This window comes from Lithobates pipiens, unplaced genomic scaffold (genome assembly GCF_037356315.1).
Source record: "Lithobates pipiens isolate NorthernLeopardFrog02 unplaced genomic scaffold, aLitPip1_a1.2 Scaffold_19, whole genome shotgun sequence".
In the NCBI taxonomy this organism is placed as follows: Eukaryota; Metazoa; Chordata; class Amphibia; order Anura; family Ranidae; genus Lithobates; species Lithobates pipiens.
In genome coordinates, this window is record NW_027507764.1 from 437,062,642 (window position 1) to 437,081,671 (window position 19,030).

Sequence of the window (19,030 nt, forward strand, 5' to 3'; positions counted from 1 at the left end):
GGAGCTATTAGCAAAAAAATGCAAATGCAAGCGCAAAGTGCATCAAAAACTAGAATGTGTGGTCAAAAATGTAAAATGCACAACAAAACGCGCTAGAAAAAACCATCAACCACAACTGCATATATGTGAACCTAGCCTTACCGTTGCCATTTATTGATATCCATTCTTTGGACCTTCATTTATTTGACAGCAGCCTACTATTTTGTAAATTGCGTCAGGTTTGTTGTTTTTATTTACACATTAATAATTATCTAATTGCTGCATTTTTTGTCAATAATGATTACCTGATTGCTGCATGTTTGTGAACAATGACTATCGGACTACTGCATGTATGTGAACCATCAGGATGTTTCAGCTCATAGAAGGCGGTTTCCTGTTTAAGGCCCTTTTTGGCAAAAAAAAAAAAATTTGCAGATTTAGACCCCTTTCAACCGAGGGCATTTTACAGGCGCTATAGCATTAGCGTTAGTGTTAGAAATAGGCCCTGAAATCCGCCCTCAAACTGCTGCACCATTCATTCCAGTGTGAAAGCCCAGAGGGCTTTCACACTGGAGCGGTGCGCTGGCAGGACATCAGGAAAAGTTTCTTTGGAGCGGTGAAGGAGCAGTGTGTTTACCGCTCCTCCACCACTGCTCCCCATTGAAATCAATGGGGCAGCGTGGCTATACCGCCGGCAAAACGCAGCTACTGCACTTTTACCCCCCGCTAGCGGGCGAAATGCACCGCAAATCCGACGGTAAAACGCCGCTAAAAATATCGTCATTTACCACTGACGCTATAGGCTCGGCGGTGTGAAAGGGGTCTTAATGCTGTTACAATAAAGGAAGGATTCAGAGGATTGTGCTGTGCTGGATACTTGCTTTGCTTACATTGAGTATTTTGCCTAAATTCCATGTGCTTATAGGTGGAAGGGCCATGTAAAAAGTGTGAGCTGTTTGCATTCTTTTTTGGAACATATTGGGTATCCCCACTCAAGGTAGAGTGAGAGGAATAGTTCAAGGCCAATCACTATTTCACCTGACTCGTATGCCCCGTACACGCGATCGGACTTTCCGTCAACAAAACCGTGGATTTTTGTTCGAAGGATGTTGGCTCTAACTTGTCTTGCATACACACGGTCACACAAATGTTGGCCAATAATTACGAACGTAGTGACATACAAGACGTACTTGATATCTCCATTACGAACGCTAGTTATATCTCTGACTTGTACTTGATTCCAAGCATGCGTGGACTCTTTTCAGATGGACTTGTGTACACATGAACAGAAAATCCGACAACAAACATTTGTTGGCGGAAAATTTGAGAACCTGCTAGCCAACATTTGTTGGCAGAAAGTCCACCAACAAATGTTCGATGGAGCATACACACAGTCAGACTTTCCGCGAACAGGCTCACATCCAACATTTGTTGTCGGAAAATCTGATCGTGTGTATGAGGCATAAGGCTCCATTCACACTTGAGCGTATCGATATATTGGTGTTTTTCAGGCGTTTTTTTCCCCAGCTTTTTACAAGCGTTTTAGAAGCATATTACAAGTGCTTTACAGCTTTGGGCGTTTTTGTTTAGCCAATAGAAAGCACTTGGGGGAGGAGAAGGAGAGGAAATTAGGGGTGACGAGCTGATGTTTGAGCAGAAAACAAGCGTCAAAACACTTGTAAAACACTCAAGTCAGGCATTTCAATTGAAGTCTATGGGACCAAAAACACTTGCAATCTGCCAAAAAGAAGCTCAGGTACTTTTTTTAGCTTCAATCGTTTTGATTCAGACGACAGAACACTCAGATGTGAACGGGGGCCATTGAAATGAATGGGGTTTGATTTGTTGAGCGTTTTAAAGCTACAAGCTTCATGCAGAAAATCGCTCAAGTGTGAATGGGGCCTAAACTGACAAACAAAGGTTTTTGAAGTGTATCCTAGCAATATTTCTTAATGTAACAGTTTTTCACTATTTCAAAGTTGCTCACAATTTTGAGGTTTGATATATTTGAGATCTTTCTACTGAAAACAGTCTACTCTTTCATAGAAAATGTGGAGTTTTTACCGTATTGCATGCACTAAAATGAATCTAAATGTATAGTTCACTGAAAAAATGGATTTGAAAAGTAGTTGGGTAAACATGCACAAAAATTGCAGCTTCCATTATTTTATTAACATTCTTCACAGAGAATATACTGTATATTGTTTTGTTTAACTATATTTTTATTGGAAAAAATGTGCATTTAAGCATGTGTGGAAAAAATGTAAAAAAGTAGCCTGGTAGAAAAATGGGTTGAAACAATGTCCTGTTTCTCTATTAGACAGAAGTTTCTTCTGAATACGTACCGTTACATTTGAGAAAAGCACACCAACCATCCATAAAAACAACCTTGGTTGTCTGTCCAGAATGTTACAAGGAGAAAATACAGCCCACACTGTGAGCAAAAGAAATAAAATAGAAGGGGAGAATAATGGTAATAGTCCTTCATATGCCGAGTTCTTTAGCAGAGTTTTCTGTTGATAACCGCTGAGTGCAAAAGAAGAAAATAATTTAAGTTGACAACTACAATCAAATTCAGAAATGTCATTCTTTCTGAATACAAATGTTATTTACAGCCATCTAATTTCCCAGGATCTCCCATTCCTTTCTTGCAAATCAATTTATAGCTTAAAATACAATGAACATAACACATTTTTATTTGCTCCTAGAGTCTGAAAAAAATGCCAATATGATGTGTTGCCTTTACTGAAGATAAATCCTGTTTCCAATACTATGGTTTAGCCCTGGTGCTGGAAACGGAAATTCTGTTTAGTGAAGGTAAAACATATTGGCATTTTTCAGAGGCTGCTAGGAACATTATAAATAAACATGCTTTTGTGAAAATGCACCCAAAGGGGGAAGTTCTGCTTTATGATCTCCTCCCCCTTCCTCTACCATATTTAGCATATCATTTTTTTTGGAGGGGGGTACCTAGTTTTGTCAGGTACCCATTCCCATTTTCAAGTGGACATCCTTCTCCCCTCTCCCTCCCTGCAGTCTTCTGCAGGTCCCAGAAGACTGCGGGACCATTCAAAAGGTGTAGCACGGCTCATGCATGCGCAATGGGCAGCCACCTGTGAAGCCAAAAGCAGCATATCCGGCTACCCACAGTTAGGATACCAATGCCGGGAACCCACAGGCTAGTGAAGAACTAGCCCTGGTGAGGATAGCGCTGGATCCCTGTCCTTTTATTAAAAGTCAGTAGCTACAGGATTTGTGGCTGCTGACTTTAATTTTTCTAGATTTACCAAATACTTTAATCACATGTTTAGAACTAATACAACTACCTCTGAATTATATGCAACACTTGTATCCTAAAACATTGTAAATTCAATGTTATCCTTAAAGTGATTGTAAAGGCAGAAGGTTTTTTTTTTTTTTTTTTTAACCTTGTATTTTTATTAAAATACTGCAGCTTACAAATGTAGGAACATCAATTTCTCAAATACAAGATTAACAGGATTATAACAAACACTGTAGACAAAATATGAAGAGATTGCATTAGATTCTGTAAGTGCAGAATAGGTTCGGTAAATAATCAATAGATGGTAAGTGGCTAAAAGCAATAATTACAGGTTATAGAGAAATAAGGAACAAATAGGCTATCTAGTGATGTTCTCACAGTTGTCAGTGCTAGTGTATGAGGATCAAGCCTGTGAACTTTTCCTGTTTAGACATAAGGTGTAGAGATGAGAGATTTCCTCTAAGTGAGTGGGGTTCTTCTAGTGTCAATCATTCAGATCTACCACTGTTTAAGGAATTTGGTCATAGTGAGATGAGCCCTGGCGAACAAGTACTCCAGGCGGAAGTGCTAAATTAATATTGTTATCAACCGAGTTATGGTCGGAGGCATGGCGGATTTCCAATTCCGAGCAAGGGAAAGCCAGGCCGCTATAAAGATGTGGCTGACAATTTAATGGAATTGATGAGGCCAGTCCTCCAGCCCCATCCCCAGCAAGGCTAACTGTGGTGTGAGCTTAAAAGCTCACTTGATCCAAGTGAAGCACATACATCTTTCCAAAACTTAGAAGTTAAAGGACAACTCCACCATGTGTGAGGAAGATCCTAGGTTTCCACAAGCCTTCCAGCAATTGGAGGGAGAAGATGGGAAGAGTTTGGATAGTTTTTTCTGGTGTGTAGTACCAGAAATATAGCAGCTCTTGGGTTGTTTCCCAATGAGTAAGGCACTTGGAAAATCGGAGAGTGGCACAGAATGCTTGGTGCCATTTATTGGGGGAAGCTGAGAAGTTTGTGAGAGCTTTTTCTCATTTACACATCCCTGAGTTTTTGCGTCGTTGAAGGGGAGTTCAGAAGTTTATATAGATGCGAGATCCCCTTTTGGGAGGAACTAGATTGTTTGTAGAATTGAAGAATCCCTACAACCTGGTTGGATTCTGACCAATGTGCCTCTTAGATAATGTAGATAATGTATTTGAAAACATTTGTAAAAGTCCTGCTGCCTGATATGGTATTTGTATTGCTGTTCTTGGAATGTTCTTAAATTCTGTCTTGATTTGTTCCTGATACAGTGGATGAGAAAGTAAGGAAGTGTTCATACATCAGGTTGTGCATCTCAGTCTTGTCGGATTAATAGATATTGTTAAAGTTACTGGTGCATGGTCTGACCAGGTAATTAGACCTATGTTAGCTCGAGACACCGCCTGGAGGGTAGATTTGTGCAGCAGGAACAAATAAAGTCTATAATAGGATTCCTGGGCAGCAGAATAAAAAGAATAATCTCTTTCCGAGCCATGCAAGCACGGTCATGGATCATATAGGTCTTCCGAGAGCATGAATAGAATGAATAGCCATTGGAGTCTTTCTGCGGGTAGAGGAGGAGTCTAGGGTAGGGTCAGCTATATCATGTAGTCACTACATAATATTACACTATCCTTGGGGTAAAGTGATAATTTGTTGTGGATCATGCGGTAAAACTGCTTCTGATATGTATTGGGAGTATATATGTTAACAATCACATAGTGGACATTGTCAAAAAGGGAAAACAGAAAGAGATATTGGCCATAGGATCACTTTCTACCCATTGGAGCTGAAAAGATATAGATCCACGCACAGTGATCACAACCCCTCTTGATATTATTAGCAAAGTGTTGGGGAAATAGGTGGTGACAACACAAGAGGGGTTTCCCTAGTGCAAAATGTGTCTCTTGCACACTTAAAATATCTGTTTTTAGGGAAGGGGCTTCTCTCTATATGCTTGATCTCTTAAACAGGCTATTAAGTCCTTTTGCATTGATGGTGGTTATGAAGCATCATTGTTATATCAGTCCAGCAGTGCTTATTGGGTGGGAAAAAGAGTGAAGTATGACCCAGACAGCCAGAAGAGAAGGGTCAAGTGAATATGGATGCAGAATAGCCAATCAATTTTACAGACTTAGTGTTAGTTTAAGCACAGATACTCGTTAAACAAACAAAAGACAAAATATAAAAGGAAATATGGTGTGCTTAGCACACAACGTATTGGGGTACATGTGCGATATAACAAGTGTATAGTAATACAACACAGTAACTACTCCACGAGGGTGATATATGGCAAGTCGCTTAGGCATCTATAGAGCCTGCTGCCAATAAGCATGTAATAGTTATTTGTTACAACATAAGTACCGAACACATATGATCTATGAGCAGGAGTGTTTAGGCCCTTTTTGAGAGCGGTTGATTATACCCCAATTTTTGCAGAGGTTTGTAGCCATCTTTGGGGGAAATGATGACTAAGTGCTGAGATTGGTAGGTAATCAGAAGCTTCATCAGAAATCTCCAACGATAATTGACTTCACGTTCCCTTAAGATTGCAGCTATGGGTGCAAATTCTTTTCTCATTTGAGATGTCACTGCTGAGATATCCTGGTGCAATGTTGCCTTAGGGAGAGATAGCGAATGATTTGACCTGGCTGCATGCAGCAAGCGCTCTTTGATGTGGTAAAAGTGTACTCTAACAAGGACTTCTCTAGGGATCAAATCAGGCAGGTGGGTCGGTTTTGGAATTCTATGTGCCCTATCCAGCAGCATATCCCTTGGTGTTAGATCTGGGATGAGTTTTAGGAGAAGTTGGTGTAAATAAGCAACTACATCATTTTGCTACACTGCCTCAGGAATACCCCTGAGCTTGATATTATTGCAGCAGGAGTGATCCTCAGGGTCTGTCACTTTAAGTTGGAGTTTGCGGATAGTTTAAGTTTGATCACCATGTGCATGTACCAATTCATCAAGCGCTTTGACTACTTCTCCCACCTGTCATTCTAGCATGTCAGTGCGATCCTCAATGGAGTCAATGTGATTGGTTAAGTGAGAGATAGAAGAGCGCAGCTCTTGCTGCAATGCAGTTTGCAAGGACAGCAGCATTGCTTTTAATAAGATTTCTGAGGCTGGAGCATCAGAGCCAGGCAATGCAGCTAATGGTGTTGTGTGTTCTGTCTCTATGTCAGGTTGTGGCTGTGAGGAGGCTGCCCAGTGATATTTCTTTATCTGTAGATTTTTTATGGGGCAAGTGTGCTGGTGACAGAGCCACCTCTGGGATCTCCTGATCTTCTTGTTCTGCTGGCGTGTGTGGAGGAGAGGGAGAACGGCCATTCTTGACACCATCTTTCCTTCTATCCCCTGCCTGCCTTGGCTCGGGTGCCCCATAGCAAGCTGATTGCTGTGGGGGCACTCAACAGGAGGAAGGGGCCAGGAGCTCCAGCCAGGAACCCAAGAAGAGGAGGATCCGGGCTGCTCTGTGCAAAATCACTGCACAGAACAGGTAAGTATAACATGTTTGTTATTTTTTTTTTTTTTTTTATCAGGCAAAGGTTTATTGAGACAAATTTGTACAACCAGACATTAAAAGTACATGTAGTTCACATCAGATATTAATTCAGCATACCAGTACTGTAGTTCACATCATGGAAATGCTTTAAGCGCCCTTTAGAGCTGTATCTAGGGTTGTGCACAACCGGGCCACCATGTCAAAGCAAGTAGACAAGCATTAAACATTTATAAAGCAAGGGCATGCAAATTCCAGCTATTACATTATCAGCTTAATTAAACATATCAATTTTTGTAATAAATTTCAAATCAATAACCTGTCCATTACTAAATCAGCTGGGGCCAAACCAGGAGAAGCCAACCAACTCCACCATATCTTCTCAAATTTGGAAAAGCTGCCCTTATGCTGATATATCAGCTTTTCTAATCTCAATGTTGTGCCCATCTGTGCAAGCCACGTTTGAGGCAAAGGGGGAGTACTGGAAGTCCATTGAAGTAAAATGAGCCTGTGAGCCTGAAGCAATGCTCTGGATGCGGCCTCTTTAACATACCTATCTAGTATACAGTGTTTAGGATCCATGTCTATGGAGATCTCAAATGCGGAGTTCACCATAGTAACCACAGCATTCCAGTAGCTATGAAGCTTTGGGCACCTCCATAGCAACTGTATTAAGTCCACTACACCCCTGTTACATCTAGCACATATGGGGTCAAGGCATACACCCATGGAATGTAGCCTGAGTGGGGTACGGTGGACTCTCAATAGAATGTATAATTGTGACAGTCTCTGTGAGATGTTAAGAGAGCACCCCACACTCCCTCCAGTGCCTCCTCCCATTGGTCTCTCGGGGTATCGCCTATGTCCCTCTCCCACCTTTCACATGCAGAGCTATGGAATTTTTCCAGATATACCCTCAGGAGCATAGCATAGCAGTTGAATATAAAGCTCTTGGTAGAATGGGACTGCTGCATAATTCCAAAATCGTGGTTGTGACATCTCAAAGGTCCCCAGAGACTTCTGAGCATTCACCACGTGTTTCAATTGTAAATAATAGAATAACATGTTAGACAGAATGCTATATCTAGACTGCAATTGTGAAAAGGAGATTAAATGACCATTAGTTATAATATGTTTGATATGCATCACCCCCTACCTTCGCTACCTAGCCACATGCTGTAACTTGGCCCATTTGGGGTAGGTTTGGTTATTCCAAATAGGACTGTACCTTGTGTAACCCGTAACCTTTTGTAGTTGTTTAGCTTTGTCTCATATTTTGTGTATAAGCCTGTAAGTTGGATACTGTTTATTTGGTTTGGAAAAAAGCTGCGCCTCTAGATCTTCAGCTAAGATATTGGTCCCACTAAACTGCAAAATTACAGACAGCGTGGAGCCATGAGTTCCATCAACAGAGGCTGTATGTTTGTTATTTTAATTGAAAAAAAAAAACAAGACTGACACAATTTATAATGACAAGATTTTCTTTGAAGCACTGCTGCTATACTGTTATGTTTAGATTTGTCTTAAATCTGAACTCTAGGCAGATTTAAAAGACACATATTAGTGCAGTTCTGTAGTCAGTAATACATCATTAATTTTTTGTTTAATAAATTTGACCTGGTAGGAGCCTCTTGCGGTCCCTTTACAGCATGGCTGGATAGCAAGAGGAAGAAACAGCACAATGATCCATTCAGTTAAGTAGCTAACAGGAAGCATCTGACTGGAATGCCGCGTACACACGATCTGACTATCTGGCGGACTTGGTCCGGCGGACCAAAGTCCACCAGACAATCCGCCCCTGTGTGAGCTCCGTCTGACTTTTTCTTTCCAAAAGTCCGGCAGACTTAGAAGTTTTGACTCAAAATTGTCAGTCCGGCGGACAATCCACCCATTTGTGTGCTAGTCCGCTGGACTTTTGCAATGAACGGACTTGCCCAAGCACGGACTAGCAAGGGAAGTCAATGTCTCGGCGAGATTGACACCTTGCTGGCCCCGTCACCTGGTATGGATTTAAAGGGGAACCCCTATGCTGAAAAACGGCGTGGGGGTCCCCAGAAAAAAAACAAAGCACCCCCCATGTTGAGGCCACGTGGCCCGGTATGGTTCAGGAGGGGGGCGCTCGCTCGTCCCCACCCCCTTTCCTGACCAGCCGGGCTGCGTGCTCGGATAAGGGTCAGCTATGGACTTTGGGGGGATAGTCCGCTGGGTTGTCTGGTTGTGTGTGGGCAGGTCCGCTCGTTCGGAAAGTCCGGCGGACCTCAGCTGCAAAGTCCGGCGGATTTAGTCCACCGGATAGTCCAATCGTGTGTACGCGGCAGAAGAGAAAAAAAAATTACATGCTCATCAGGGAGATGAGTTCATCACTGTGATGGTTTTGTTTTGAGTATGCACAGCATGAGGTATATCATCTTGTTGTTGCTTCTATGTAACTTCTTGTGCTTACCAGTGTCAAGTGGGCATCATGTTTTGTGATATAACATTGCTATATCCTTGCTTACCCTGTTAAAGAGGTTAGCAATTTATCAAATAGTTTACCCTATATTAGCTTGACCGAAACTATTTTCACCTAAAAATACTATTTGTAAGAATGCGAATGCTTGAAATATCTGATTTTCTTTGGGGTTCATAAATGCTTTATTTGTGTCGTTAAATTAATTTGGACAACGCTTAATAATGTTTTTGACTTAATCAGCTGCTAGCTTGAGATTCTGGAACAGTAAAGCCCTGTACACACTATCAGATTTTCTGCAGATTTTTTCCTTCAGCTTTATAAAAATCATATAATATGAGGCCAAACCTTGTATTGAATCAGGCAGGCCCTTACACTATATGGTTTTGGTAAATCTGAAGGAAAAAATCAGCAGAAAATCTGATAGTGTGTATGGGGCTTTAGTTGTTATTTTTCTGTTCTTGTATTGTCAATTCCAGTGGGCTCTTGCCGTTTTTTTTTCCCACATGAATAGCTATGTAACTACATCTTTGAATACACAATACTCATGTTGCATTTCAATTTATAAACGTTAAACTTGTAACTTACTTAACTATATTGTATAGAGTCTGAGGAAAGCTTATAAGTAAACTGCATCCTGCAAAAAAAAAAAAAAAATACAATTACAAAAATAGACATGTGGCATCAATGCGCAACTCATAAAATCAACCTTACAATTTGGAATCACTACTTTCAGACTGGGGCAGATGGGCAGTGGTGCGGCTTTACCATCGTTTTAGTGACACTATTCGGCTGCTAGCGGGGTGGTTTTAACACCCGCTAGTGGGTGGAAAAGGGTTAAAACTGCCCGCAAGCGGGTTTGCGGCTCTGCCCCATTGATTTCAATGGGAAGGGGCGCTTTAGGAGCAGTGAATACACTGCTCCTATAGCGCTGCAAATATGCGGCTTGCGGAACTTTTTTGACTGTCCTGCAAACGCACCCCTCTAATTCAAAAGCCCTCGGGCCTTCACATTGGAGTGAATTGAGCGGCTCTTTCAGGGCGCTTTGCAGGTGCTATTTTATAAAGCGCCTCGGTGTGAAAGTAGCCTAAGAAAGGGGTAATTTTACAAGTGTCAGAAAATAATGTCAGATTTACTTGGTACTTTAATTCTACAACCATCATGGCTCTATATGTGTCAGTCTCTGCCTCCATAGATTATAATCTGATGGCCATAAAGTCATACACACATATGCATGCATACAGCAGGGCCAATGTGGTCGAAAGCCAATTAATTTATTGGTATGTTTTTGAACTGTCAAAATAGTAAAACTAAAGAAACCAGAGGAAGCTCGTGTAAACAAGGGAAAAAAAGAAAAGACACTTTATTCTTTTTAGGCATCAAGCAAAAATAATTAAAAATGTAATCTCTTTTAAATATAGAGGTATGTATTAAATTCTAAAATGGAAAAAGAATCCTGTTTGCCTGAGCTTAGTAGGAACAAATTGTCAACATTTATGCGACCAGAGTGAAAAAAGGATAAATCTAACAATTTCTGCCACAATTAAAAAAAAGAAAAAAAGAACATGAACTCTTAAAATAAGGATTTCTACAACACTGACTAGTTCTGAAGAAATTGTTTGGGGGAACATTGGGTATTGCACAAGATCTCATTAGGTGATAACCAAGGGTATGGTGATAGCCAATTAATAGTGATAGTGATACAACCTGCTGTTATAGCAGTCAGGGACACACGCAGGTGGGTTGCTAGGTGGCAAAAAGACCAGTTCAGAGCCTGGCACTGTGGGAGCTTTGGGCGGTGGGGTTGTATGGAGGGGGTGTTGCCTACCTGACACACACTGTCCAACCTGACACACATCGACATACCTCACACACACTGACCTACCTATATAACATACACTGACCTATCTGGCTGACATACACTGGCCTACATGACATATACTGACCTACCTGACATACACTGACCTACCTGACACACAGTGACCTATCTATCTTACATACACTGACCCACACTGACCTACCTGACATGCACTAACCTACCTGCCCTTGCCCCCTTAAAGCCATCAATTGCAGCCACTGTGCTCCATTAAATGCAGCAACTGTGCCCTGTCAAATGGAGCCCCTGTGCCCATAAAATGAAGCCACTGTGCCCCATCAAATGAAGCCACTGTGCCCTGTCAAATGAAGCCACGGTGCCCATCAAATGAAGCCACTGTGCCTGTCAAATGAAGCCACTGTGCTCGTCAATTGCAGCCACTGTGCCCGTCAAAAGAGAGAAAGAGAGAGCGAGCGATTGGGAGAAGAGAGAAAATAGAGAGAGAGAGAGATAGAAGAGAGAGAGAGGGAAACACAAAGACAGAGAGAGAGTGACACTTTTTTTTTCTTTGATCTTCGTTCTGTTCCACTCCCAGTCACATCATGGCTCTGGAGGTTGAGGGAAAAGGGGGCGTCGCCACGCTGGCATTGTCCTGCTGCTTTCCTTGAGGCATATCACTCTACCTGTCAGTCAGTGCTGTGGGCGGTGTCGCAACGGCTGCTGCTGTCTATTCTCTCTCACTCTCTCTCTCTCTCTCTCTCCTGTAGGACCTGGCGCTTAGACACTCAGGGCTATTGGCCCCACATTCAGGGGTCCAGCTGCAATAGCCCCACCTTAACGACGCCTATAGACACGCGTAAATATTGCATTTTCCAATTAAGCGATACCTGAACTAACAGTGATTATTGTAAAAGCAATGTATGAAGTGAGATAATGGACTGGACTGCGTGGTCACCTGATACGTGTGGTTCCCTTGGATCACCTCTAGGTTATGATGAGTAGAATCAATTATTGCATGTTTTCGGTTAAAGTACTTTTGCTCTTAAAAAATATATAGGATGCCATTGCTAAACAATAGTTGCCAGGCTGTATCTGGCTTCAATACTGCCCTGAAACAAGCATGAACATTAGACATCTGAATTACTATGACCCTTCCCTACCAGTGTTCTTTTTCCAGGTCAGTGACTAAAGCCGCGTACACACGGGCGGACTGTCTGGCCAACTAAGTCCGTCAGACAATCCGACAGACAGTCCGTCCTACTTTTGAATGAACGGACTTGACCACACACGATGAACAGACAGTCCGTTGAAAGCTTGCGCGATGACGTGTACAGCACGTACGACGGGACTAGAAATACGACGTCCAATACACTGCAATGCAACCTTCGGCCGTGTAAATCCTTTCTGAGCATGCGCCATACTTAGTCCGTCCAACTTGCCTACTCACGAGCGGACTGTCCGCTGAAACCAAAGTTGGACGGACAATATTACGGAAATTCCGAAAGACTAATGCCCCGTACACACGTTCCGATTATCGTAAGACAGATCGTTCACATTTTGTTGTATACAACTAAGATTGAATACAACAGTGCAAAATGTGTGTAAGACTTTTGTCGTACGATTCTGGAAAAATCTTCCGTCGTGCGTAGCTACGTATTTTAAATGATGTCAAAAACGTGTGACCTGTGTGTCCTTCTGGTTTATTTTCATGTTTCCGATCATGCGTGGTGTTTGTCTAATGACTTTTATCGGACGCATACTGTACTGACTACACGACTGTCGTACGATGGGCTGTCATCCGACCAAAGTTTACCTGTTTGTTCCTTCGGATTTAGTTGGACGGACTGTCGTGATCGGCTGTCGAAAGCTGCGTACTAACGATCAGATTATCTAACGATCTGTCCGAAAGCGACTTTTGTGGTCCGATAATCGGAACGTGTGTACGGGGCATTAGTCCGCCAGACAGTCCGCTGAAAAAGTCCGCTGAAGCCCACACACGAGCGGACTGTCCGCTGAAATGTGTTTCAGCGGACTAAGTTGGACAGACAGTCCGCCCGTGTGTACGCGGGCTTAGAAGTTATTAAAGCCACAGTATTGGCAAGATAGCTAGGCACCTAACATGTCCATGGATCAGTGAGTGCTAACCACATATTTCTTCCATGACAGATTAAATTAAATCTGAAATCCAAGCAAGCATAAAAAACATTTATTACAGAAAATATGTACATACCTATATGTCTTGATATTATCTTACTTAAATTGACTCTAAAGGCAGAAGATTTTTTCAATCAATGCATTCCCTGCATTAGGGATCAAGTCCTATCTTGATTCATTGCTGGGCCTGTCTGAAAAAGCTTGTTGTTAAGGAGCGGGCCAGGACACAGATGAGCCACCAGCTGTCAACGCGCTTCATTGCTGACAGCTGAGTAAAAAAAAAGAAAAAAAGATTGCCGGTGGAAAAAATAAAGCCCCCCCCAGTCCATACCAAGCCAGAAAGGGGGGGGGATAAGCGAGCACCATACCAGGCCACATGCCCTCAACAATAGGGGGTGCATTGGGGCAGGGGGCTCTGCCTTCCCACCCCAAAGCACCTTGTTCCCATGTTGATAAAGACAAGGGCCTCATCCCCACAACCGTGTGGGATTCTGCGGGCAGGGGGCTTATTGGAATCCGTAAGCCCCCTTTAACAAGGGCGCCCCAAGATACCGGACCCCCCTTATGTGAATAAGTATACCCATTCACCAAAAAAGTGTCAAAAAGTAATAAAAACACAGAGACAGTTTTTGACAATTCCTTTATTAAAAAATAACAAAAAAAGTGTCCCCCGAAATAAATCCATCGCCAATCACGCCGCATCCAAAAAAAAATGTAATAAATAAAAATACTCCCACCGACATGAAAGCTTAGCCTACTGCAGGCTAAGCCGTTTGACATTTCTAGCCGTTTGACATTTCTTATATAGGTAAGGGGCAGGGCCATCTGGCTAGGTCACCTGGTAAACTGGTGGCACAATCTCTTCTGTCATGCTGCCCGAAGGGCCTGGTTTGGAACGGGGGGGCTCGCTGTTTTTAGTTCATTTTTTTCAATAGCCGAGTGCCGGAATTTCAATAGCAAATAATTTTAAATGTGATTTTTTTTTTTTTTTTCATTTTTTTCTTCAGCATGTTCTATGCATGCTACAGATGCACCACTTGTAAATTAACCGCTTGCGGACCAGCCGCCGCAGTTTTACTGCGGCAGGTTGGCCCCGCTGCACAAAATCATGTTATTGTACATGATCTCGCGAGGCTTGCATAGCAGGCCCGCTGCGAGCTCCGAGAGTGCGACCGCGGGTCGCAGGGACTCCTGGGTGTAGTGTCACACACAGCCCCCCCTACAGTTAGAATCACTCCCTAGGACACACTTAACCCCTGCAGCACCCCCTCCTGGTTAACCCTTCACTGCCAGTCACATTTACAGAGTGATCAGTGCATTTTTAATCGCACTGATCGCTGTATAAATGTGCATGATCCGAAAATAGCGCCTAAAGTGTCTGATGTAGCTGGTGCAGATGAGACTGATCAGTGGGCTGTAGGTGGTAGGGGCACTAAACTCTCAGATAACGGGCAAAGAGGGGAAACAAAAAGACCACAATTAGAAGAACTATGCAATAGACGGCAGTGGGGATGATGATGAGGGCTGCCCAGAAGGCATAAGAAAAATGTTTGTAATTCACATGTACAGTGGAGATCGAAAGTTTTGGCAACCCAGGTAAAAATGTGTATTAATGTGCATAACGAAGCCAAGGAAAGATGGAAAAATCTCCAAATGGCATAAAATTACAGATTAGACATTCTTATAATATGTCAAAAAAGTTTTTATTTCCATCATTTACACTTTTAAAATTACAGAAAACAAAAAAATGGTGTCTGCAAAAGTTTGGGCACCCTGCACAGTTAATATCTTGTACTGCCCCCTTTGGCAAGTATCACAGCTTGTAAACGCTTTTTGTAGCCAGCCAAGAGTCTTTCAATTCTTGTTTGAGGTATCTTTGCCCATTCTTCCTTACAAAAGTGTTCCAGTTCTTTGAGATTTCTGGGCTTTCTGTCACACACTGCTCTTTTAAGGTCTATCCATATTTTTTTTTAATAATGTTGAGGTCAGGAAATTGTGAAGGCCATGGCAAAACCATCAGTTTACGCCTCTTGATGTAATCCCCCGGGGATTTTGAGGTGTGTTTAGGATCATTATCCATTTGTAGAAGCCATCCTCTCTTTAACTTCAGGTTTTTCACAGATTGCATCAAGTTACCATCCATAATTTGCTGAAATTTTATTGAATCCATTTTTCCTTCTACTCTTGAAATGTTCCCTGTGCCACTGGCTGCAATACAACCCCAAAGCATGATTGATCCACCCTCATGCTTAACAGTTGGACAGAGGTTCTTTTCATTAAATTCTGTGCCCTTTCTTCTTCAAACGTACCTTTGCTCATTCCGGCCAAAAAGTTATATTTTAACCTCATCGGTCCACAGAACTTGTTTCCAAAATGCCTCAGGCTTGTCTATATGTTCATTTGCAAAGTTCAAACGCTGATTTTTGTGGTGAGGACGTAGAAGAGGTTTTCTTCTGATGACTCTTCCATGAAGACCATATTTGTACAAGTATCTCTTTATAGTGAAATAGTGTACCACAACTCCAGTGTCTGCCAGATCTTTCTGGAGGGATTGTGCAGTCAAACGTGGGTTTTGAATTGCTTTTCTCACAATCCTGCAAGCTGTTCTGTCTGATATTTTTCTTGGTCTTCCAGATCTTGTTTTAACTTCCACTGTTCCTGATGACTGCCATTTCTTAATTACATTCCGAACAGAGGATATTGACATCTGAAAATGCTTTGCTATCTTGTTATAGCCTTCTCCAGCTTTGTGAGCGTCAACTATTTTCAGTTTCAGTTTTCTAGACAACTATTTAGAAGAACCCATAGTGCTGATTGTTGGGGCAAGGTCAGATGAGTCTGGCCATTTAAAACCTTTGAGATTGACATCACCTGGTCTTCCCAGACGATGATTGAGAACAATCCATGACACTGGCAGGTCTCAGCTTTGCAAAGGGGGCAGTGCATGCTATAAATTCTGCAGGGTGCCCAAACTTTTGCAGATGCCATTTTTTTGTTTTCTGTAATTTTGAAAGTGTAAATGATGGAAATAAAATCTAACTTTTTTTGACATATTATAAGAATGTCTAATCTGTAATTTGATGCCATTTGGAGATTTTTCCATCTTTCCTTGGCTTCGTTATGCACATTAATACACAAAAAAAGTGTCTGATGTATCTGCCATAATGTCGCGGTCATGATAAAAATCGCTGATCGCCGTCACTACTAGTAAAAAAATATATATATTAATAAAAATGCCATAAATCTATCCCCTATTTTGTAGACACTATAACTTTTGCGCAAACCAATTAATAAACACTTATTGTAATGTAAAGAAGTGAGCAGAAATTTGCCTTTAGTAGATCAACCTCATTGCATCTACACCATTAAATGTTGCCATGGTTAGAAGAAAGAGAGGTTGAAGTGACCACAAGCTAAGTGATTGTTCTTTTTGCAAAGGGAATGTTCACTTATCTTAGTGAATGAGGTGAAGGCGTGCTGACTTTAATTATCCAATCCTGCGCAAGCAAAAGCCTTTTTTAAGAGAAACAAAATGATACCCAAGCTCCACTGCCAATATGGTGATCTATGAACTATGGACTGGTGCTCTAGCCAGAACGTTCAGGCCCCAAAATGCAGTACTTGAATCAGAAAAGGATGCTCTTGAATAAAAGTCCGTTATTTGGTTATATGGGTACACGGGTACAAGCTATTCTTACGCGTTTCGGCTAAGAAGTCTTCAAAGCATATATGTGTATATTTAAAAACTGATATTTATAACAGAGTAAGCACTCCAAATGGGGTGGGTGCATCCTAATCAGAGCAATCAAAACAATTAAAAACACATGGAGGAAAAAAGGAGAGAAGCACAGCAGGCATATGAGAGACATATCATGAACAAATAAAGCATATTCAAAATGTTGCAATAAATGTATCAAACAATGTGACTATGTTAAAGAATGCAATTATGTTAAAAAAAGATTTATGTCCATCCTATCATTCAAACCATAAGGTTTTCTAGTATTGAGGGTATGGATCCACCACACGTTTAAGCAAAATACAATGAGTGTCACCTATTCTTGTTTTTTTTTTTAACCTGTTCAGCAACAAAAAAGGAAAAAGTGTTAAGATTACCATGATGGAATTCCTGGAAATGTTTTGACACATTTTAGATATTTTTAGCATTAATATTTGTGGTGTCATTCACATGTTCCCGAGATTCTCTCAATGGGCGTATAGTGCACCCAACGTATTGTAGACTACAGGCACCACACTGAATAACATATACCACCGATTTAGAGTTGCAGTTTATGTATTGTTTCATGGTATATGTTTTCTTGGTAGAAAAAGAAAAAACTGAGATTTTTTTTTATGTCTATGACACTGCCTACAGGTGTTGTGAATATCAGTAATATCAAATATCAGTTTTTAATTCAAACATGTATGCTTTGATGAAGGCTTCTTAGACGAAAAGCGTCAGCGTAGCCTGTACCCGTGTACCCATGTAACCAAATAAAGGACTTTTATTCAAGAGCATCCGAGTCCCCAGCCCTTTTCTAATTCAAAAAATCCTCTTTCTAATTCAAAAAATCCTCTTTTAAACCTTAACTACTAAACAAAAAGTGGCTGATATTTAAAAGGCAACAATACCCTCACCATAGGGGTTTTGTAAGTTGCTTTTAATAATGATGAGGCTACTTATGCCTTTTTAAAATAATTGGATTTTTAACTTATGTATTGACAGTTTCTTTCAGTGATAATTAACCTTAAAAATCTTACAAACTTTTGCTCTTTTCCTCGGTTTAGAGGATATGCAAGCTACTTATGAACAAAGGATTAAACAGTACATGATCCCAAATTAAGTATGTCAGCTACATGATATTATAACTAGAAAAAAAACTGATACCTTTCAGTCAACCGAATACATACCGACAAGGAATGTAATTAAAAGGTCAGTCATGTATAAATGGGGGATCACTGTTTTATGGAATGCATCTACTCCAACTGCAGCAGTCAGAATATACACACCTGTCATTGACTGCAAGATAAAAAGAAAATAGTCATTAAAAATCATTACTAAAATGTCATATACACAATGCTACTAAAGAGGCATATATATGTAAGTTATGAATCAAAATGTGAAATCTGGGTAGCAATTATGGCTATAACATGTTGGCTAGTTAGTGTCGCATGGCTTGTCCGGTTGGGGATTACTTTCATATGAAGTTTATTATCATGGAACACGAGGTAAAAACTCACCAACTGGCTGATATCATATGTCCATGGAAGAAAGAGCATCCCTGTATTGTATTTTTCCCAGTGTGATAGCATAAAGGTGAAGAGTACAACACTGGTGACTAAATACATCTTCATGGGTGTTAATCCTGCTTCTCCTGAATTACATCCAAATATTGAGAACAAAGATAGTGGAAAGATAGACGCTGTCCAGCTGTCAAGCCCATGGTCAAATAGTTCCCCCAATGGGTTGCTGGACTGAGTCCTTCTGGCATGCTTCCCATCAATTGAATCTGCAAACAATAAGTGACATTTTAGAAGATCCAGAAGAGAAGGTTACAATTATTGAAATGTTCCTATTGTGACTTTGGGAGAGGCAAAATCTCCTGTACTGTATATAAATACTCAATGCTTTTAAAATTATATTGTAAAGAACGACACCCAAATCTTGTTGTCAAGGTACATGTATCTAGGCTGTGTGTTGTCTCCAAAGGTTTGTATGGAGTCCTGGTGATTTTTCTTATTTTGTTGACTGGATTGGACGCTGCTATCTGTTCTTCACCACTGCCCTTATTTTCTGTGCAGGACATTTGTAGCAGTAAGGTTGGTGTCACACATC

The 19,030-nt window shown here is 41.2% G+C and overlaps 1 protein-coding gene across 3 annotated transcripts in view; it reads right to left on the reverse strand.

Moving 5' to 3' along the window:
• The window catches only part of LOC143997176 (ethanolaminephosphotransferase 1-like), a 90,573-nt gene that overhangs the window by 14,037 nt on the left and 57,506 nt on the right, over nt 1-19,030 (reverse strand). For all 3 annotated transcript variants that reach the window (XM_077492656.1, XM_077492655.1, XM_077492657.1), the window contains exons 5-8: nt 18,436-18,704; nt 18,106-18,214; nt 9,816-9,864; nt 2,325-2,505 (exon numbers count right to left, since the gene is read on the reverse strand). In XM_077492656.1, coding sequence (XP_077348782.1) covers nt 2,325-2,505; nt 9,816-9,864; nt 18,106-18,214; nt 18,436-18,704 — 608 coding nt within the window. The remainder of the gene's footprint in view (nt 1-2,324; nt 2,506-9,815; nt 9,865-18,105; nt 18,215-18,435; nt 18,705-19,030) is intronic.